Genomic DNA, 23,441 nt, shown 5'->3' on the forward strand with positions numbered 1-23,441 from the left:
GATGGGGGGCGTGACACAAGGGAGAGGCGATGGGGGGCGTGACACAAGGGAGAGGCGATGGGGGGCGTGACACAAGGGAGAGGCGATGGGGGGCGTGACACAAGGGAGAGGCGATGGGGGGCGTGACACAAGGGAGAGGCGATGGGGGGCGTGACACAAGGGAGAGGCGATGGGGGGCGTGACACAAGGGAGAGGCGATGGGGGGCGTGACACAAGGGAGAGGCGATGGGGGGCGTGACACAAGGGAGAGGCGATGGGGGGCGTGACACAAGGGAGAGGCGATGGGGGGCGTGACACAAGGGAGAGGCGATGGGGGGCGTGACACAAGGGAGAGGCGATGGGGGGCGTGACACAAGGGAGAGGCGATGGGGGGCGTGACACAAGGGAGAGGCGATGGGGGGCGTGACACAAGGGAGAGGCGATGGGGGGCGTGACACAAGGGAGAGGCGATGGGGGGCGTGACACAAGGGAGAGGCGATGGGGGGCGTGACACAAGGGAGAGGCGATGGGGGGCGTGACACAAGGGAGAGGCGATGGGGGGCGTGACACAAGGGAGAGGCGATGGGGGGCGTGACACAAGGGAGAGGCGATGGGGGGCGTGACACAAGGGAGAGGCGATGGGGGGCGTGACACAAGGGAGAGGCGATGGGGGGCGTGACACAAGGGAGAGGCGATGGGGGGCGTGACACAAGGGAGAGGCGATGGGGGGCGTGACACAAGGGAGAGGCGATGGGGGGCGTGACACAAGGGAGAGGCGATGGGGGGCGTGACACAAGGGAGAGGCGATGGGGGGCGTGACACAAGGGAGAGGCGATGGGGGGCGTGACACAAGGGAGAGGCGATGGGGGGCGTGACACAAGGGAGAGGCGATGGGGGGCGTGACACAAGGGAGAGGCGATGGGGGGCGTGACACAAGGGAGAGGCGATGGGGGGCGTGACACAAGGGAGAGGCGATGGGGGGCGTGACACAAGGGAGAGGCGATGGGGGGCGTGACACAAGGGAGAGGCGATGGGGGGCGTGACACAAGGGAGAGGCGATGGGGGGCGTGACACAAGGGAGAGGCGATGGGGGGCGTGACACAAGGGAGAGGCGATGGGGGGCGTGACACAAGGGAGAGGCGATGGGGGGCGTGACACAAGGGAGAGGCGATGGGGGGCGTGACACAAGGGAGAGGCGATGGGGGGCGTGACACAAGGGAGAGGCGATGGGGGGCGTGACACAAGGGAGAGGCGATGGGGGGCGTGACACAAGGGAGAGGCGATGGGGGGCGTGACACAAGGGAGAGGCGATGGGGGGCGTGACACAAGGGAGAGGCGATGGGGGGCGTGACACAAGGGAGAGGCGATGGGGGGCGTGACACAAGGGAGAGGCGATGGGGGGCGTGACACAAGGGAGAGGCGATGGGGGGCGTGACACAAGGGAGAGGCGATGGGGGGCGTGACACAAGGGAGAGGCGATGGGGGGCGTGACACAAGGGAGAGGCGATGGGGGGCGTGACACAAGGGAGAGGCGATGGGGGGCGTGACACAAGGGAGAGGCGATGGGGGGCGTGACACAAGGGAGAGGCGATGGGGGGCGTGACACAAGGGAGAGGCGATGGGGGGCGTGACACAAGGGAGAGGCGATGGGGGGCGTGACACAAGGGAGAGGCGATGGGGGGCGTGACACAAGGGAGAGGCGATGGGGGGCGTGACACAAGGGAGAGGCGATGGGGGGCGTGACACAAGGGAGAGGCGATGGGGGGCGTGACACAAGGGAGAGGCGATGGGGGGCGTGACACAAGGGAGAGGCGATGGGGGGCGTGACACAAGGGAGAGGCGATGGGGGGCGTGACACAAGGGAGAGGCGATGGGGGGCGTGACACAAGGGAGAGGCGATGGGGGGCGTGACACAAGGGAGAGGCGATGGGGGGCGTGACACAAGGGAGAGGCGATGGGGGGCGTGACACAAGGGAGAGGCGATGGGGGGCGTGACACAAGGGAGAGGCGATGGGGGGCGTGACACAAGGGAGAGGCGATGGGGGGCGTGACACAAGGGAGAGGCGATGGGGGGCGTGACACAAGGGAGAGGCGATGGGGGCAGGGGGGCGTGACACAAGGGTGAGGCGATGGGGGCAGGGGGGCGTGACACAAGGGTGAGGCGATGGGGGCAGGGGGGCGTGACACAAGGGTGAGGCGATGGGGGAAGGGGGGCGTGACACAAGGGAGAGGCGATGGGGGAAGGGGGGCGTGACACAAGGGTGAGGCGATGGGGGAAGGGGGGCGTGACACAAGGGTGAGGCGATGGGGGAAGGGGGGCGTGACACAAGGGTGAGGCGGTTGATGCAGGGAGTTGCAATGCGGATCCTGGAACACTTGTAAGATCATATTGTTTGCCCTTTGCAGAACATGTACCTGAATTTTGGAGAGATTGGGACCAATATTAAGAACCTGATGGAAGATTTCCAAAGGAAAAAACCCAAAGAACAGCAGAAGCTGGAGTCTATCACTGATATGAAGGTACTTGGTACTGATGGGCTGATATTTTTGTGTCGTGTCTGTGCGCTTCTCCTCTTTTACACTTTCTAAATATTAACACAACCTACATGAAGAATTTAGTATTTGCTGCGCATTCTTATGTTCTACCACTAGATGGCAGAAGGATTCTAATATTTCTTTAAAGGGGCATTTGTCACTCAGATGATTCGGTCCATATGACATCGATGTCTGATGGATGTGGAGCAGTGATCCATATGTGACAGTATGTTATTGCATTACCGCCTCTGGACACTAATGTCTTTCTTCCAGGCTTTTGTAGAAAACTATCCTCAGTTCAAGAAAATGTCGGGCACGGTGTCCAAGCACGTGACGGTGGTGGGGGAGCTGTCGCGGCTGGTGAGCGAGCGCCATCTCATGGAGGTGTCGGAGGTGGAGCAGGAGTTGTCTTGTCAGAATGATCACTCCAATGCTCTGCAGGTGAGGATGTACAGGGCTGTTCCGAGACTAATCCACACCAGATCGGTCATCATTATATAAGCCCCGTATAATGGGGTGCCCCATGTGGATGCACAAGTATGACCACTACTCTACACCCCGATATTGCGGCTACATCAGTCACATAAACTGAAATGTTGAAATGTCCGTTCCTCGAATTCCCTATTTTTTATGGGAAATCGAATCCATTTCCAAAGTCATGTGAAAATTAGTTATTTTATGCCTGAGATGAGTCAAGTTTAGAGTCTGCAAGGGGAATGTCCATTCAGGCACCCCTATCTTTGGTTCTACAGCAACTAGAAAATGTTTTGCTGTCATATTCCAGATAATTATCTCATCTTACAGATCACATCGGGCTTGTGGTTCTGTGATCTACAGAACCGGAGATACAGGAGATTGGAAAAAGACAGGAATAGGATATATATCTGGAGTCTTTAACTCTCTGAGTTCTGTAGCTAGCAGAATCACAAGCCTGATGTGCTCTGAAAGATCAGATACTTATCTTTAATATGACACCAGCAGAAATGACTCTTCCTTTGCAGCATCTAAACTTGACTCATCTCAGGCAAATATGACTCTTCTCTGCACATTTTGACTTTGGAGCTAAATTTTTATAGGTAAACGAGTGAGAAATCACATAAAAGAGAATTCTAGAAAGAACATTTCGTCCCCTGACCTGAAGGGGTTGGTAGTTGGGGTAAAATCCTGCTACAGGTTCCCTTTAAGGGATTAAACAGTGTGTAGTACTGCAGGTTGATGGCAGCACTGTACATGCTGGTGTATGGACACATGAATCCTATATATATTGCTATTGTATACAGAGTGCCCCCCCCCCCACTTCAAAGACTTATTAATTATGGGCATGGTACAAGTCACTGCGATCCCAGGACAATGCGGCGATTAAGAGGCGTCGTGCCCGGTCATGGTGAGGTCACGCCGCGCCGTCCTGTGCTCTCTGGGACGGATGACCCTGCCTTGTGTGTGAATGAGGCTCAGTCTTCGCACACGCGGGGTCCCATCCTATGAATAATGAGCCCCAGACTCTGTAAGACAATGGTCTGGCTGTGCAGCGCACCCAGAGACGTCACTGCCTGCTGTGTCCTTTCCATCCGGACCGCGTGACGTGTCTGCCACATCGCCCCCTGAAGGTTACATACCACCCGGGTGACTGTCTGCTGTCCTATTCAATGTAACTCTGCCCCTTCCTGTCCTATACAACCCAATATTGTCCTTGTAAATTAAAAATTCTGTTCATCTGAATCTGGAAAAGCTTGGTGTTAACCAATATTCAGCTTTCCCAGTCTCCTGAATGGAGAAATCTCACTCCAGTTTTGTTATTGTTGTAGAACGTGAAGCGTCTTCTCCAGAACCAGCGCTTGTCAGAACTGGATGCCACGCGCCTGGTCATGCTCTACGCTCTGCACTACGAGCGGCACAGCAGCAACGCTCTGCAGAGTCTCCTCGCTGACCTGCGCAACCGCGGAGTATCCGAGAAGTATCGCAGGGTACGTTGTTTTTGGTTTTCCCCTTTAAATCCCCCCGTAATTTGGTATAATTGGAGGCCGGGGTAACAATCTCTTTTCTATTGGTCGAGCAGCTGGTGGCCGGTGGCCATCACCAAGCAGTTCTTCAAGGGACTTAAGGTCGGTAGTGATCCAAAAAAATGGAATCCAAAAGTGACCGCTGATGTTTAATATATACGATTAACCCTTTGTAGGGGGTGGAGAACGTCTACACCCAGCACCAGCCGTTCCTTCTCGATACCTTGGACCAACTTATAAAAGGGAAACTGAAGGACAACATGTACCCCTACGTAGGACCCAGCACCCTGCGAGACAGGTAAGTCACCTACTGGTGACACTTACCCCCTATATACCAGTGATGGCTGATCTATGACACACCGAGGTCGGCCATCGCTGTACTATACTATAGATACTAGGAGATAAGTGTCTGGAAGCAACGACAAGCAGAACAGCTCCATTCTCCGTGTAGTGATGGAGTTGTGTTATTACATTTCAGTTTCCATTTATGTAAATGAGAGATGAGCTGCAGTTACTCTGTGTGGCCACTACACGGACAGTGGCGCTCTTATTCCAACTTCATTGTTCTAGAATCAACTCCAGTGGAGCGGTCCTGACTTACACCCCTATTAATATGATCTTTCATAGACTCAAGACACTGTGACTGTGGGAATCTTCTTATATTTGTTATCCATGGCCTCCTTCCTTCTAAAATCTACTTTTACTATTATGCTAATGAGCCAGACGGGCTCTGCAGGGGCTGTTAAGAGCCCCTCGGTGCTGTAGTTTCACTGTAACCCCCTTCGCCTGATGTAATATTTTGGCAGTAGCACAGTGTGAGGGGGACGTTCTGCTTAATAATGTAACAGCCTGTGCACCTACAACATGGAGGGGCTCTGGTAACACCCACCAGAGCCCTTTAGGGTTATTAACATAATTCCGAAAGCTGATTTTAGACGGAAGGAGGCCATGGATAACGCGTATAAGAAGATTGCCGCACTCACTGTGATTGCCTGCTCCTGGTTTATTATGATGGATTGTGACAGTAGCTTTCCTTTTAATCTACACAGCCAGTGGAGCTAATTCTTCCACCTCCATTGTCTTCTGCACCCTGTTAATCTGATATTGGTGAACTGCCCTATAGTAGATAGATATACAGATGAGAGATAGATATACAGATGAGAGATAGATATACAGATGAGAGATAGATATACAGATGAGAGATAGATATACAGATGAGAGATAGATATACAGATGAGAGATAGATATACAGATGAGAGATAGATATACAGATGAGAGATAGATATACAAATGAGAGATAGATATACAAATGAGAGATGATATACAGATAGAGATAGATATACAGATAGGAGATAGAGGGATAGATAGATAGGAGATGGAGATGGATAGATAGATGGAGAGATAGATAGATAGATAGATAGATGGAGAGATAGATAGATAGATGGAGAGATAGATGGATAGATAGATAGATGGAGAGATAGATAGATGGAGAGATAGATAGATGGAGAGATAGATAGATAGATGGAGAGATAGATAGATAGATAGATGGAGAGATAGATAGATAGATAGATGGAGAGATAGATAGATAGATAGATGGAGAGATAGATAGATAGATAGATGGAGAGATAGATAGATAGATAGATGGAGAGATAGATAGATAGATAGATGGAGAGATAGATAGATAGATAGATGGAGAGATAGATAGATAGATAGATGAGAGATAGATAGATAGATAGATGGAGAGATAGATAGATAGATAGATGGAGAGATAGATAGATAGATAGATGGAGAGATAGATAGATAGATAGATGGAGAGATAGATAGATAGATAGATGGAGAGATAGATAGATAGATAGATGGAGAGATGAAGATAGATAGATGGAGGGATGGATAGATAGATAGATGGAAGAATGGATGGAGAGATGGATGGAGAGATGGATGGAGAGATGGATGGAGAGATGGATGGAGAGATGGATGGAGAGATGGATGGAGAGATGGATGGAGAGATGGATGGAGAGATGGATGGAGAGATGGATGGAGAGATGGATGGAGAGATGGATGGAGGATGGATGGAGAGATGGATGGAGAGATGGATGGAGAGATGGATGGAGAGGAGAGATGGATGGAGAGATGGATGGGAAGATGGATGGAGGAGATGGATGGAGAGATGGATGGAGAGATGGATGGAGAGATGGATGGAGAGATGGATGGAGGAATGGATGGAGAGATGGATGGAGAGATGGATGGAGAGATGGATGGAGAGATGGATGGAGAGATGGATGGAGAGATGGATGGGAGATGGATGGAGAGCTGGCTGGAGAGATGGATGGAGAGATGGATGGAGAGATGGATGAGCGCTGGATGGAGAGATGGATGGAGAGATGGATGGAGAGAAGGATGGAGATGGAGAGAGATGTATGGAGAGATGGATGGAGAGATGGATGGAGAGAAGTGGATGGAGGATGGATGGAGGATGGATGGAGAGCTGGATGGAGAGATGGAGGAGAGATGGATGGAGAGATGGATGGAGAGATGGATGGAGAGATGGATGGAGAGATGGATGGAGAGAGATGGATGGAGAGAGATGGATGGAGAGAGATGGATGGAGAGAGATGGATGGAGAGAGATGGATGGAGAGAGATGGATGGAGAGAGATGGATGATGAGATGGATGGAGAGAGATGGATGGAGAGAGATGGATGGAGAGAGATGGATGGAGAGAGATGGATGGAGAGAGATGGATGGAGAGAGATGGATGGAGAGAGATGGATGGAGAGAGATGGATGGAGAGAGATGGATGGAGAGAGATGGATGGAGAGAGATGGATGGAGAGAGATGGATGGAGAGAGATGGATGGAGAGAGATGGATGGAGAGAGATGGATGGAGAGAGATGGATGGAGAGAGATGGATGGAGAGAGATGGATGGAGAGAGATGGATGGAGAGAGATGGATGGAGAGAGATGGATGGAGAGAGATGGATGGAGAGAGATGGATGGAGAGAGATGGATGGAGAGAGATGGATGGAGAGAGATGGATGGAGAGAGATGGATGGAGAGAGATGGATGGAGAGAGATGGATGGAGAGAGATGGATGGAGAGAGATGGATGGAGAGAGATGGATGGAGAGAGATGGATGGAGAGAGATGGATGGAGAGAGATGGATGGAGAGAGATGGATGGAGAGAGATGGATGGAGAGAGATGGATGGAGAGAGATGGATGGAGAGATGGATGGAGAGATGGATGGAGAGATGGATGGAGAGATGGATGGAGAGATGGATGGAGAGATGGATGGAGAGATGGATGGAGAGATGGATGGAGAGATGGATGGAGAGAGATGGATGGAGAGATGGATGGAGAGATGGATGGAGAGAGATGGATGGAGAGAGATGGATGGAGAGAGATGGATGGAGAGAGATAGGAGAGAGAGATAGGAGAGAGAGATAGAGAGAGAGAGAGATAGGAGAGAGAGATAGGAGAGAGAGATAGGAGAGAGAGATAGGAGAGAGAGATAGGAGAGAGAGATAGGAGAGAGAGATAGGAGAGAGAGATAGGAGAGAGAGATGGAGAGAGAGATATGAGATGGATAGATAGATGGAGAGAGAGATGGATAGATATGAGAGAGAGAGATATGAGATGGATAGATAGATGGAGAGAGAGATGGATAGATATGAGAGAGAGAGATATGAGATGGATAGATAGATGGAGAGAGAGATGGATAGATATGAGAGAGAGAGATATGAGATGGATAGATAGATGGAGAGAGAGATGGATAGATATGAGAGAGAGAGATATGAGATGGATAGATAGATGGAGAGAGAGATGGATAGATATGAGAGAGAGAGATATGAGATGGATAGATAGATGGAGAGAGAGATGGATAGATATGAGAGAGAGAGATATGAGATGGATAGATAGATAGATGGAGAGAGAGATGGATAGATATGAGAGAGAGAGATATGAGATGGATAGATAGATAGATGGAGAGAGAGATGGATAGATATGAGAGAGAGAGATATGAGATGGATAGATAGATAGATGGAGAGAGAGATGGATAGATATGAGAGAGAGAGATATGAGATGGATAGATAGATAGATGGAGAGAGAGATGGATAGATATGAGAGAGAGAGATATGAGATGGATAGATAGATAGATGGAGAGAGAGATGGATAGATATGAGAGAGAGAGATATGAGATGGATAGATAGATAGATGGAGAGAGAGATGGATAGATATGAGAGAGAGAGATATGAGATGGATAGATAGATAGATGGAGAGAGAGATGGATAGATATGAGAGAGAGAGATATGAGATGGATAGATAGATAGATGGAGAGAGAGATGGATAGATATGAGAGAGAGAGATATGAGATGGATAGATAGATAGATGGAGAGAGAGATGGATAGATATGAGAGAGAGAGATATGAGATGGATAGATAGATAGATGGAGAGAGAGATGGATAGATATGAGAGAGAGAGATATGAGATGGATAGATAGATAGATGGAGAGAGAGATAGATATGAGAGAGAGAGATATGAGATGGATAGATAGATAGATGGAGAGATAGATAGATATGAGAGAGAGAGATATGAGATGGATAGATAGATAGATGGAGAGATAGATAGATATGAGAGAGAGAGATATGAGATGGATAGATAAATAGATAGATAGATATGAGATGGATAGATAGATAGATATGAGATGGATAGATAGATAGATAGATAGATATGAGATGGATAGATAGATAGATATGAGATGGATAGATAGATAGATATGAGATGGATAGATAGATAGATGGAGAGAGAGATGGATAGATATGAGAGAGAGAGATATGAGATAGATAGATGGAGAGATAGATAGATGGAGAGATATGAGAGAGAGAGATATGAGAGAGAGAGATATGAGATGGATAGATAGATAGAGAGATAGATGACCCCTTTAAGGGAGTTTCTGTGAAAAGGAAATCCCCTTGTTCTGGATAAAACTTTTGTGTAACACAGTCCTGTGTCTCCAGGCCTCAGGACATCATCATCTTCATGGTGGGAGGAGCCACTTACGAAGAAGCTTTTACAGTTTATAACCTGAATCGGACGACCCCAGGGGTCCGCATAGTCCTTGGCGGGACCACCGTACACAATACAAAGAGGTAAGATGTGGATACTAGAGGTGGCAGGGGATCACTATATGTCACCCCCAGATTGAGGGGGTTGGGGGGCTCACTCTATCACCAATCTCTCCCTTACTACACCCCTGGGGTCCCGTGGCTTCCCGTTACCGATACATAACCCAGGGAAACCTGAGCCCGGCTTCTTCCTCTCCACGTAATGTACTATGAGTCTCGCTGGACGGACCCACACGTGTAATGAAACGCCGCCGCAGCGCTGACACCGGAGACGCGCTTAACCGTGTATTTTCCAGTCCTGTCATCAGGTGCCGGAGCAGAGCGAGAGGAATTGGGTTACAGGATCCGTGTAATGGGGTCAGGCAGCACTAAATGTTTTCAGGTTATGGCTTAAAGGGCTACACCATGAGATAGCGTCAGGCGCAGGGGGACAAATCCTTATTTTTCAGATCTCTGCTTGCTGTATATGAATAGAATATCTTATTTCCAGAGGCTGAGGACCAGCACATCACAGCTGGGGGTTTGTTACTGTATCTATATGTTGTCTCCTCTAAACTAAGCAACTAGGACTCCAGACTGATACATTGTTACCTGCACTGACACATTGTAGCGAATCTACAGCAAAGGAGAAGGACGGGGAGGTTTCCAGTATCTAGACAAAAACTTTCACACAGTATGGCTCCTACAGAACCCAGCTCTACCCTGTACTAGGCAGTTTTCAGTACCCTGGGAAAGCTGGGTGTTGACCCCCAAAAGGCCATATTAGTTGGATTTTGTTGGATTTTTTTTAATAACAATTATTCTTGAAACCTCAATATCAAAGTCTTTCCACAATGAGAAACCTCAATAATGTATAAGGCAAGGCCCGAATAATCGGTGCGGACTCGGGATATTGATGGGATGTAGTTTCCACATGGAAAAAACCTCCCGTGTTTGACTCCATAGAGCGGCAGCTCAGGTGATGTTCAGGGGGTCACTAGGAGGAATGTCTGTGCCGCGTCCGCTCCCAGAGCCGCTCAATTATTTACATGCACAGCCGGATCAGGTGACCCGATTTGCATAGAGAGTAGAAACACTAAACGCTCACCCAGCAAGTCACCATTAACCAATGTATGGCCCTAATACCCCCATCACACCTCCTCCTACCCAGCACAGGGTAAGTAATGCCATGTATGTACACAGTGACTGCACCAGCAGCAGAATAGTGAGTGCAGCTCTGGGGTATAATACAGGATGTAACTCAGGATCAGTACAGGATAAGTAATGTCATGTATGTACACAGTGACTGCACCGGCAGCAGAATAGTGAGTGCAGCTCTGGTGTATAATACAGGATGTAACTCAGGATCAGTACAGGATAAGTAATGTCATGTATGTACACAGTGACTGCACCAACAGCAGAATAGTGAGTGCAGCCCTGGGGTGTAATACAGGATGTAACTCAGGATCAGTACAGGATAAGTAATGTCACGTGTGTACAGTGACTGCACCAGCAGCAGAATAGTGAGTGCAGCTCTGGGGTATAATACAGGATGTAACTCAGGATCAGTACAGGATAAGTAATGTCATGTATATACACAGTGACTGCACCAGCAGCAGAATAGTGAGTGCAGCTCTGGAGTATAATACAGGATGTAACTCAGGATCAGTACAGGATAAGTAATGTCACGTGTGTACAGTGACTGCACCAGCAGCTGAATAGTGAGTGCAGCTCTGGTGTATAATACAGGATGTAACTCAGGATCAGTACAGGATAAGTAATGTCATGTATGTGCACAGTGACTGCACCAGCAGCAGAATAGTGAGTGCAGCTCTGGAGTATAATACAGGATGTAACTCATGCTCAGTACAGGATAAGTAATGTTATGTATGTACACAGTGACTGCACCAGCAGCAGAATAGTGAGTGCAGCTCTGGAGTATAATACAGGATGTAACTCAGGATCAGTACAGGATAAGTAATGTCATGTATGTACACAGTGACTGCACCAGCAGCAGAATAGTGAGTGCAGCTCTGGAGTATTATACAGGATGTAACTCAGGATCAGTACAGGATAAGTAATGTCATGTATGTACACAGTGACTGCACCAGCAGCAGATAGTGAGTGCATCTCTGGTGTTGCTCGTTACCTCGTTAACTCTCTGTTGCTGTGAGAGGCTGTGTGCTGCTGCTGCTCCTGAGCTCCAGGGAAAACCACCTCCACCTGGGGCCTGCTCTCTCCTCTCCCAGGGAGGGAGTGGGTTTTCAGGCATGAGCCAGGGCAGCAAGTCCCAGGCTCCTGCTTCCCGGTCTAGGCCGGCGGGGGGCAGGGGTAGCCAGGAACCGGCCAGCGCTGCGGAAGCCTTGGGGGTGAGAAGATCTGCAAGGAACAGCAGCAATGCTGCTCCAAGTACCTCCAGGCCAGCTAAGGCTTCAAAAAGCAGCAAGACCTCAGAAAAGATGGATACCTCGGGAAAGCTGGGTACTTCGGAAAAGCTGGATACCGCAGGAAAGCTGAGTGCTCAGAGAGGTGAGGCTGACCTCAGTGAAGAGGGCTGGGGAATGCTGAGGACCCGGGAGTCTATTTCCACCTATGCCTCCCGGGCTCTGGGCCACCTCTCTGAGTACGAAGAAGCCAGCAAGACGGTGAGGAGACTGCGGGAGGAGCTCAGGTGCGCCCATGCCAGGGCAAGCTCTGCCCCAAAGAGGAAGAAGGAGCAGATTATGGCAGAGATTTCCAGGCTCCAGACTAACATCCAGGCCTTGGAGGAGAGGAAGGCTTACCTGCTGGAGAGGAGCGGTCCGTTTAAAGAAAAAATTCTTAATGATGAGAGATTCCGGGAGATGGAGGAGGAAAAGCAGAGGCGGCTGATGGGGCTTCAGCCAGAGAGTCAGATGGAGGAGGAAAGTTCGGTACCGTGCAGTGGGCCCCCTGCAGGACAAGCGGCTATGTCATCTGGCTGCGGTTCTGCCGGCCCGGGTGAGTACAGTGACAGCCACCAGGGAGGGGCGCTGATGGAGGAGATCCGACGGCTCGAGTCCCCTGTGCACCTCCAGGACTTTACTTTTGGAGACGATCTGCCGGAGGATGCACCGGGGGGCAGCAAACCACGAAAGAAGAAGACCAAATCCGTGGAAGTGGTGAGTCTAGTCTACAGCCCCCTCCCCGTAAAACCCGAGTCGGCCGCAGGGTCAGCTCACTGTGCGAGCCCCGTTACCCAGCCCAGCACGGGTCCTGCAGTGGACTCAGTGCCAGGGAGCGGGGAGATTACAGGTGTGACATCTGATGTGGCGATGGGCTCCGTCTCTGTTTGTGGTAACAGTGGGGGAGCAGGGGAGGCATCGGCCGCAAGGCCGGACAGTCAGGGCGGCTCGGCAGTGGCGATACCATCGAAATCCAGTGCTGTGGTGCGTCCCCCAGTGGGAGGGGGGGATAGCCCGGCACTGGTGGCAGCTTCCGGTGCCTCGGCGCCTCTTCATGCTGTTGCCGCTGATCACTTGGTTATGGAGCGGCGGCAGCGTGGAGGGGTCGCTGAGGCTGAGGGCTCCGAACCTCCCAAGCCTAAAGTCCTATTTTGTGTTGGTGTTGGAGACAGTCTGCAGAGGAGTGCTGAGGAAGGTGGGGATCAGCGGTGCCACATACCAGCCAAAGATCAGCGGCGACTCCTACCTTCCTCTAAGAAAAGTAAAATAACATCTGCTACCGATGATGTGGAGGGCACAAGTGTGACACAAGTTGGGGTTTCCTCTGGGCGATGCGCTGCGGGGGGACCCCCGTCCCTTGTGCCTGAAGATGCGGAGGTGGTCTTGTCTGCTAATGTTGTTGCTGGTCCAGCCAGTGTGAGTGGTGTCAGTAATGTTGTGGTGGATAATGTGAATGGTGTGAGTGGTGGAGAATCTTTTCCAGCTTTGGGGGTGGGTGATGGAGTGACTGGTGGTGTGAGTGGCGCGGCTGAGTGTAACATGCAGGTGGGTAGTGTTAATGTGGTGGGTGCAGGGGTTGGTCCGGTTGCTCCCCCAGTGGCGGCCCCCGTTAAGAGCTATGCCAGTGTCGCTGCTGGGGGAAGTAGGGTTCCATCATCCTCGTCTCTGGGCTCTGGGGACGGCTTTTTGCAACGGCGCCTCCTGCAGGCCTTACAGAAGGGAGAAAGGACGATCAATGTAGCGGGGCAGGAGGTTGATTTGTCGTTTTGGATAGAGAGGCACGGCCTGTCTGCCTTCCGAGAGCAAAGAGGCAGGGAGACATCATGGTCGCTCCCGACAACCGGGCCGGGTGCTAACCGTAGGAATGTGGTCCGTCTTCGGTGGCGTGGCAGTGATGTGTGTCCCCCTCGGGCACAGGTAGTTGAGCTGCTGCTGAAGATGGACTTCAAGGCGGCTGACATCTTTGCCTTGATCCATCCCTATGGTACATCTGAGTTTGATATCAGCTTTGTTCGGCCGGAGGGGCTTGAGCTCTTCTGGTCCAACTATGAGCTGAGATACAACGAGCCCGAGTGGCGGGACTTTGCTGTGCAAGCAGTGTCCCGCCAGAGCGAACTCAAGAAAGTGACCGTTCTTACCCGTAACGAATCACTATCTTGCTTTGACATCATGACCTGGATGAATCGTTATGGAGAGGTGCTAGGATTACCCGAGAAAAATCGTGATGAGTATGGTATCTGGTCAGGGGCCTGGACCTTCATGGTGAAGTTGAGGCGTTCAGGTAACTCAGTCGCCCACATCCCTTCATCAGCCTTCCTGGGGAGGGATCGGATCCTGATCTTCTACCGGGGGCAGCCTAAGCTGTGTCACAGGTGCGGTGACCCCACACATTTCAGCGCAAACTGCACCGTGCAGAAGTGTGCGTTGTGTGGGGGTGTCGGCCATCTCGCTGCATCCTGTACAGGGCAGATTAGGTGTAACCTGTGTGGTGATCTCGGTCACCCGTACAGTCGTTGTCCTCTTTCCTTCGCTAATGCAGGCTCAGCCTCAGCGGATGAAAGCCATGAGGCTGAATCTGCTGGGGAGGGGACTAGCAGAGGTGGAGGAATGGAGGGGCCAGGGAAGAAAGACAGGAAAAAGACGCCTGCCCAGCTAAGGCGTCTAGAGAAGCGTCAACAGGAGAGAGAGCGGGGGGAGTCTCAGGCTGCTGGGACAACCTCTGGCGCTCTCCTGGAGACCTCACCTGTCGCTGAGGCCCCAGGGGATGATGTACTGGATGAGGAGGTCAGGAGGATCGTGAGAGAGGAAGGTGCCACGTCCTCAGACTCCTCCCATTATGAGAGTATGGACGAGGATAATAGGGCGTGGCTAGAGGAAAAGCGTAAGCGTGGCGCCAAAAAGAAGAAAAAGGGTAAAAAGAAGGGAGGTGTAAGATCTTCTCCCTCCCTGACTAAGGTACCCAAGGAAGGTGCAACCGACCCCCCGCTGGTCGAACTTTCAAATCGATTCCTGGCCCTGGATGGAGCCTCTCCTGCCGATGGAGGGGCTGAGGGCGAAGGGCCAGAGGTGGCGGAGCCTGCAGGAGGTGCCGAGTCTCCCCCTGGGGAGTCAGGGTCCTCAGGAGGGGAGACTGGCCTAGAGTCTGGAGACGAGGATGAGGGGGCAGGTCCTGGATCTGCCCCTGAAGCATCAGAGGTGCGGGAGATGGACACCACAATATGTCTAAAAAGGGGGTGTTCATTTCCCGAGGGTGGTGGTAAGATGGGTAAAAAGAAAGCCGTCTAACTCAATCACTTATGATGGCGGCACCCACTCCGTTGACGCTGGCGTCCATTAATGTCGCCAGCATTAAGTCTGATGCGGCTAGATTTGCGGCCTTTGATTTTCTCGGCCGTGTTGAAGCCGACATTTTATTTTTGCAGGAGACCAGGCTGCCAGATTTGGCGGCCGTGTTTAAAGCTAAGAGGGAATGGAGACACGGGCCTTCCTATTGGTCTCTTGCGGCCGAGCCGTATAGCGGAGTGGCGGTCCTTTTTACCGCACCGGTAGAATGCCGACGAGTTATTGAGTTAGAAATGGGGAGGTGCCTGATCCTGGATGTCCTCATGAAGGGACAAGAACTTCGTCTAATTAACATCTATGGTCCCCAGTCCAAGTGGGACAGGAAGTGTCTCTTTATGAGGATCAAGCCCTATCTTTTTACTAGTCGGCAGGTGGTCTTTGGAGGGGACTTCAATGCTGTCACGAGGTCCCAGGATAGGGGAGGTTCCAGAGATAAGCTGACTTATGATAGCGTCGCTCTTAATAGCATAGCCAGTGAGGCTCGCCTGGTGGATGTCCACATCCGGCACACCCCAGGCCACGCGGGGTTCACCTATTATAGGGGTAGCTGCAGGTCTAGAATAGACAGGTTTTATTTAAAGGAGGAAGCCATTTCTTCAGCAGTGTCCGTTGTTGAGGTGGAGTTCTCCGACCACTGTCTAATTTTGTTTTCTCTGAATGTTACAGAGACCCCCCGGATGGGAAGAGGCTACTGGAAGCTCAATTCGTCTCTCCTGGAGGAAGCAGAGATCAGACAATCCTTTGAGGACTTTCTTCAGAGCCAGGTACCATTGCTGGGCCTTTGTAGCAGTAAGTCAGAGTGGTGGGAGATGCTCAAGAAAAGGGTGGCGAGATTCTTCCGCCAGCTCTCGAGCCTCAGGAGCCTGGACAGGTACCGCCTGTATCAGGGCCTGAGGAGGAAACTCGAGCATCTCGTCTCGATTGGAGGTAGTCGTGAGGACATCTCCAGAGTGAAATCCTTGCTGAAGAGGTGTCAGTACGATAGACACGCATCTTTGGTTTTTGAGAGGGATTACGGGAAATACCGCTCGCCCGACCCTTACAGAAACTGCAAGATGTCAGTGAATGGTAAAGTTGTCACAGGACTGGTTGACAGTACGGGATCCCTGAAAAGGTCCAGATCAGGGATTCTGGAGGTCGTCAGATCCTTCTACTCACACCTCTTGGGCAGGAAGGATCTAGATCGGGATGTGATGTCGGATTTCCTGGCTGAAACTGTCCCTGAGCCAGGAGTAGACCCCTCTCTTGATGTTTTGACCGAAGTGATCAGGGAAGAGGAAGTCAGCCTGGCGATTGAAGGGCTCGCCCTCAAGAAATCGCCGGGTCCGGATGGCTTAACATCTGAGTTTTATAAGACCTTTAAGGACGCCTTGGTTCCCCTCTTGACTGAGGTATTCAATGAGTGTCTTTCCTCGGGCGCTCTGCCGAAGTCAATGAGGAGGTCAGCCCTGATCATCCTGTCAAAGGGTAAGGACCGATCTCGTGTTGAGAACTGGCGTCCCATAGCGCTTCTCAATACGGACAGAAAGGTTTTGGCAAAGGTGCTGTTTAATCGGCTGGTGCAGTTTGCGCCCCGGCTCCTTTCGGAGACCCAGCACTGCTCTGTTCCAGGCCGCAGTACATTTAGTGCTGTGCTTTGTGTTCGGGAGGCAGTGGAGCAGGGCAGGGCTGGTAACTGGAAGGGGTACTTGCTGTCCTTGGATCAGGCAAAAGCGTTTGATCGGGTTAACCACGAGTACCTCTGGTCTGTCCTTCTGAGGTATGGCCTGCCGGGGGAGTTTGTCAATTGGCTAAAGGTTTTGTATGCAGGGGCAGAGAGTTTCCCACTTGTGAACGGTTGGATTGGCCGCTCTTTTGAGGTCGGGTCTGGTGTTCGCCAGGGTTGTCCTCTGAGCCCACTACTGTACGTGTTCGCGATTGACCCATTCCTTAGGAGGGTTGATCGTGGGCCGTTGGTGGGAGTCGGGATGGATCGGGCAGCACCGGAAGCCACTCTGAGGGTGGTAGCGTATGCTGATGATGTCACCGTTTTCGTGTCCTCAGGAGGGGAGGCGCAATGGGTGATGTCAGAGGTTGACCGCTACTCAGAGGCTTCTGGGTCCAAGATCAACCGGGATAAGTGTGAGAGTCTCTGGCTGGGAGAGGGAGGTCCAGGCTTTGATCTCCCGGACACTCTTCCAGGGCCCCAAGACTCTGCCAAAGTTCTCGGCATCGAATTTGGCCAGGGGGATTACCCCATGCAAAACTGGGACGGCAGGCTTAAGATCGCCGCTCAGAGGGTGGACCAGTGGAAGGGTTGGTCTTTGACCCTCAGAGAAAGGGTTAACCTGATTAAAACTTACCTGCTCCCGTTACTGATTTATCTGGGCAGTGTGTGCATGTTGCCAGAGCCCCTCTGGACTCGGGTCTACAGTCTGTTCTTCCAGCTGTTATGGGGGAATAGGCTGAACCTAATCAAGAGGGAGGTTACTTACCGCACGAGGAGACAAGGAGGGTTGTGTATGGTCAACCCTGTGGTGTTCCTAGTGAATACCTTTCTTAAGATCAATGTGGCAAACCTCTGGAAAGAGAGGGCTCCTCCGTGGGTATACTCCTGCAGGGGATGGTTTCGGCCTTTCTTCCAGGAATGGGAGACAGGAGGGCAAGTGAAGGATCTTCGTACACCGCATGGGCATCTTCCGGCTTACGCTACCCCGGTTCTGAAGGTGATTCGCCGGTGGGGTCTGGGAATGTGGGAGATCAGGACCATGTCGAGGAAAGTCCTTGACAAGAGGGTTCTGTTGACCCATTTCCAGAAGCCTCTGGCCCTCAGGGATTGCCCAAGTCGGGATCTGGGGGTGGGTTTGAGTTTATTGAATTCCATCAGGATCCCCTTGAAGTTTTGGGACGTGACTTGGCGCTGCTTCCATGGAAAGCTGTGTGTGAGGGACAATCTGAAGTGTAGGAGCTCTGAGGAAAGGGGTTGTCCCCGGGAGGAGTGCGGTGGCCTGCTGGAGAGCATGGACCACTTCCTGCTTCAGTGCCCCTTTAACACAGAGGTGTACAACCGGGTGGGCGCTTCCATCCATTGGCCCGGGTTGGCCGGTCTCTCCTATGCGGAGTGGGCCTATGGAGCATTCAGAGGCCTGGGTGGCCGGGACCGCTGCACGTTATTCCTAGTCAGTCTAGTGGTCAGGTACCACACGTGGAACGCACGGTGTTTAGTATCGACGCAGCGTAAAATCCTCCCGGTGGATGAGGTGGTTAGGAACATTCTGGGTGACCTGGTGAGGGTGCGCTCTCTGGAGTATGAGAGGCTGGGCACGGGGAGGGCCTCTCTCCTTTGGAGGGGGTTCTCCTTTAGTGTCCCTTAGTCTGTCATCTCCTCTCCTGGTGTGGGGCTGATGCTGACACTGTAGATTTTTGTTTTGTATCTGGGCATGAAGTGATGTTGGGCTTGCAGGCGCCGAACCTGGGCTTTATGTGGTTTTGATTGATGTTGTTGAGATTTTATTTGTATTCTGTTTTCTTTATGTTATGTTGTAAATACTGTATATATTGTATATATTGTATATAGTGGGGTTTGGGATAAGTGTTAGGTTGGGAGGGGGGTGATGGTGGTGGGATTTACGAACTGATTTGGACTCTATGACCCTGGGCACTGGTCTGGACTACTTAACGCAAACTTTGGACGTTAGACCAGTGTCTGGGGGAAGGGGAGGGTGCGGGCGAGGGATTTAGTTTAGTGTAGTGTTGTGTGTATTTGTTATTATATATTTAAAAAAAAAAAAAAAAATGGGTGTGGGATGTGATCTGTGTGGGGTGTTTTGTTATTAGAGGGTGTGGGGTGGGTTTATGTATATTTATAGTCATTTATGTTTTATTTGTGGGTGTGGCTTGTCTTATTGTTTATTGGTTTGGTTTAGGTTGTGATAATCGGTTGGGTGGGGGTTGTGGTATTTGGTGTTATTCATTTCGGTGTATTTTAAGTTATTGTTTTTACTAGGTGTGAATGTGGCTGGACCAGTAAGTAAGATATTGTATATATTGTATGTTATGTTTTGTTTGTATTGTTATGTTTTTTACTTTTATATAAAATAAAAGATCTACAGGATAAGATGATAATGATTAGACATGTGAGTATTAGTAATAACTATTATACATTGCTGGATTGTGAGTCTGCTGCTCTGTTAACCCCTTGCTGACTGTCTCCCAGCTTCTGTATAGTTGGTTTCTCCTGCTTTAGGATTATTATTGACAGGATCACATGAAAATACAAGGGGATTTTATCTGATAAAATCTCAGTCTGTCCTGGTAAGAGACGTCTAATCCATCGGCCTAATTGTTATTTGCAGAGCAGATTACGGCCTCTGCCGCACATGAGACTGGCACCAGCCCGGAGATGATGGGCACTTCATGTGGGTGCAGGGAGCAGAGATGTGCAGCCGAATTTGGATAATTTAGGAAATCTGGAAAAGTGAAACTTGGTGAAAAATGGAGCGACCCGCACACTCGGGACGCGGCTGCATTTTCGGCGGGTTTTCCGACTTTTCCGGGACAGAAGGGGATTGTGTCGCACGCGATCCTATTTTGGCGCATTGGCGGCGGCTTTCATGCGACAGAAATTGGGGGGGGGGGGGGCTGTCGGACGATCCAACGGATTTGGACAAAGCACGGGATTTAAGATTCAAATTTGTGTCGCAAGCCAAGCTTTTACCTACACCGTGAGGAAGATGGTAAACTCCGGCGGACCTGATCGGGGGAACGAAACAAGCAGGAAATCGGGCGCACGATCTACGTAAATCGCGGCAGAGTTCATCCTCGTCGGACAGTCCAGATCGGGGATCGCGGAGGGACCGGGCAATATTTGTGCTTATGTAGGGCAGTCATGAAGGGGTTAAAATTCACTGTCTTCTTTCCTGAGATACTCTGTGCCCCGGTAGGCCTAAATTCCATGGCTGTTTGATTTCAAAGTACTGGTGTGGGGCTGCAGGCTGCCTATATAACCTATAACATGGATGTCTTCACCATCTGTCTCCACTTTTCAGTTTCCTGGAGGAAGTCCAATCTGCTGGTCTCCATGGCCGGACTACAGAAGCGTACCAGGGGGCAACACGGTCATCGGTCAGAAGATGAGGTCAAAAACATGGCAGAAACCCGTGCTGGGGGTGCACGTGTCATGCTCTGCACTACATCCTCTCACACTTCCATTGTACAATGTCATCTCCACCTGTCATAGTAGGTGATGCTTTAGGTCTTCAGGCTCCTCCTGGACCAGTACAGATATCAGCATCTTGTCCTTCTTGCCATCCTTGGAAAAAACACTAGTCCCCGATCCTCCTTATCTTCCACCTACCACACTGTCCACAAGGTCCGTCCATGCGAAGAACTGAACTCACTGAGGTTTTGGGTTTATGAGACTAGATGGACATGAATGTTGTGATGTGCAAAGAAATAAACATTGTGGTGGGATGGGGGCAGTACAAGATTTGGGGGTTAGTTATTGACTTATATAATAGGGGGTGGAGAAGATAACTTGAAGGATGATTTACCTTCTGGTGCACAAAAATGGTAGCACCTATTGGGTTCCTGAAACACTGGCACCATGTGTCAGTCCTTAGGACGAGACTCCCACCTATGTTTTCAGACTATATCCTTTAGGACTTGCTGTATCGAGGTTTGGTTACACTTTCCCTTCTTCTAGGATGAGGTACACGGGTATCGATAAGTGTGGTCACCTATTATCTTGACCTTTACCATGAGCGTCAATCACCCTCGAAGATCTGGTTGGTGCATTTCTTCTAAGAAGCCTCCAGGAGCTTCTGATTTAACTCTTCAGATTTCGGTGGATGTTCACGGATGGTCAAGTTCTCGAGATATTGGCAAGAGTTGCCTCATGAATATGAAGATGCGTCTTGGATGTCCACCTCTACTTATCCGTGTGTGCCTCCTGCAGTGACCTCCATTGTGTCTCATGTTCTTCATGTAATAATTAAATGTCTTATACATCTCCAGTCCCTGTTCCTCAAATATTAAATCTTAAGTTTTTGTCTTCTAAACACATGGGACACAATCACGTTGGCTCCGCCACTGATGTTATTTGCAGAGGACCTTCTCCTTGTGATGTCTAAGATAGTTGTTCACAAGATATTTACCCGTTAGAAAGTGGGCACACGGCCTTGGTTGGTCTTACCCCTTTGTTTTTGCTTCTTCATGTTACAATGATAGCCCTTGACGTTAACGAACAATGAATCCCCTGCAACGGTGGAGACCTCTGCATATGTCTATGTAAAATAATGTTCTTCTCATCTTTTGTGCCGAGCCTTGGTGGACTTGCTTTCACCTTCCACTATGTATGGTAAAAAAATATACATTAGGGCAGATTTACTTACCCGGTCCATTCGCGATCCAGCGGCGCGTTCTCTACGGTGGATTCGGGTCCGGCCGGTATTTACTAAGGCAGTTCCTCCGACGGACTGCGCTGAAGTCTGCTGAAATGCACTCAAGTACACCGGCCTATTCCTGGTGAGTGAAGGTAAGTGCAAGCTATGCGACACTTTTTGTTTTTTAAATGCGGCGGTTTTTCCGAATCCGTCAGGTTTTTGTTCGGCCACGCCCCCGTTTTCCATCACGTGCATGCCAGCGCCGATGCGCCACAATCCGATCGCATGCACCAAATTCCCGGGGCAATCCAGGGGAAATTGGCGCAAATCGGAAATATTCGGGTAACACGTCGGGAAAACGTGAATCGGGCCCTTAGTAAATGACCCCCATTGTGTGATATGTTCTTCCCAATCTATATTTGTACTTCTCCATTTCGAAGAATTCCTCTTGGTGCTGTCGCATGATCAGGTCTAAGTCATGTGATCCTAAGAGGTGACGAGGTGGCTGCTGTTGGTTAAGAGGTTCTAAGATGTTGAAATCAAGACCAGATGTGCGTCACCCTCATTACACAAGGACTCTTTCACAATAACCAACTTTTTGCAGTTCCACCGATGATCTAGTCAAGTTTTACGTGACACCAGTTCTTCTTCTTCTAAAGTTGGGCTCTTGGTATTGGCAGGGGCTGCTTCATGATGAAGATTGCTTACTGTGCGGGCCATTTGGAGCCATAAAACATCAACCTACATGACTATTTTATTATCCCTATGTATTCCAACATGGATCTCCGACTGGTGACTATGAGCTCTTATGTCTAGTTGACGTCCCCTCCATATATATTTTTATGTATCCCTAGTAGAAGTATCACATGAAGAGGAGTTGGTCATACTTACAGCGCACTATGTGGTTGGCTCCTTCTCACCTTCACATTTTTGTCAGATGGTAAGATTTCTATTCTTAGATGTAATGTCTTGGTTGACTTCCTCTAGGTCTATGTTCACTTCCCTCTTTTCATGAATTGACCTCTTTTTAGGGTTTATTCTCCTTGATGAACATATTGGTGGTGGTTATGGAGAAAAATTACACATATATTAGTGACATAAATAGTCTTCTGCTGATTTCGACATAATGGGGCACATTTACTAAGGTTCCGCGGACCGCTTTTTCCGTCGGGTTTCCTGTCTTTTTACGATTCGCGACGCATTTAACTGGGTTTTTCGGCGCATGTGATCGGATTTTGGCTTAATCGCGTTGACTTTCATGTGATACAAATCGGGGGGCGGACTAAGCCCGGGATTTAACATTCAAAATTGTGTCGCAAGACATACACTTAAATGCACCGGGAAGAAGGTGAACTTCCTGACACATGCAGGAAATTGGACGCAGGATCTTAGTGAATCGTGGCAGCTCTGAATCCTCGTCAGACAATGCACCTCGGGGATTGCAACGGACGGGTAAGTAAATATGCCCCAATCTGTCCAAATGCAGTCCCCTGGGGCCACTCAATATCAAATATCAAAGAAGTTGCTGGAAACCGATGTCTTTACCCTAGGTCCACCAGAGTACTAGAGCGTGTTCTCATGGATCCAGGACCCAGAAGTCCATCAAACAAGACAGGTAGAGTATATGGAGAGTGGCCCAAGGAATCTCCACTCTGACACCGTCTTCAGCCAAGCCCCATGAACAAATTGAAAGATCAGAGG

At 50.3% G+C, this 23,441-nt stretch overlaps 1 protein-coding gene across 1 annotated transcript in view; it reads left to right on the top strand.

The window, feature by feature from the left end:
* Positions 1–21,371, top strand: part of VPS45 (vacuolar protein sorting 45 homolog) — a 29,397-nt gene extending 8,026 nt beyond the window's left edge. The window contains 6 exon segments of the mRNA XM_072114990.1: positions 2,386–2,499; positions 2,788–2,955; positions 4,320–4,616; positions 4,691–4,812; positions 9,527–9,658; positions 20,406–21,371. Of these exon segments, the coding sequence (XP_071971091.1) occupies positions 2,386–2,499; positions 2,788–2,955; positions 4,320–4,616; positions 4,691–4,812; positions 9,527–9,658; positions 20,406–20,493 (921 nt within the window). The 3' untranslated portion in view covers positions 20,494–21,371.
* The last annotated feature ends 2,070 nt before the right edge of the window (positions 21,372–23,441 follow it).

Source organism: Engystomops pustulosus, chromosome 7 (assembly GCF_040894005.1).
Source record: "Engystomops pustulosus chromosome 7, aEngPut4.maternal, whole genome shotgun sequence".
In the NCBI taxonomy this organism is placed as follows: domain Eukaryota; kingdom Metazoa; phylum Chordata; class Amphibia; order Anura; family Leptodactylidae; genus Engystomops; species Engystomops pustulosus.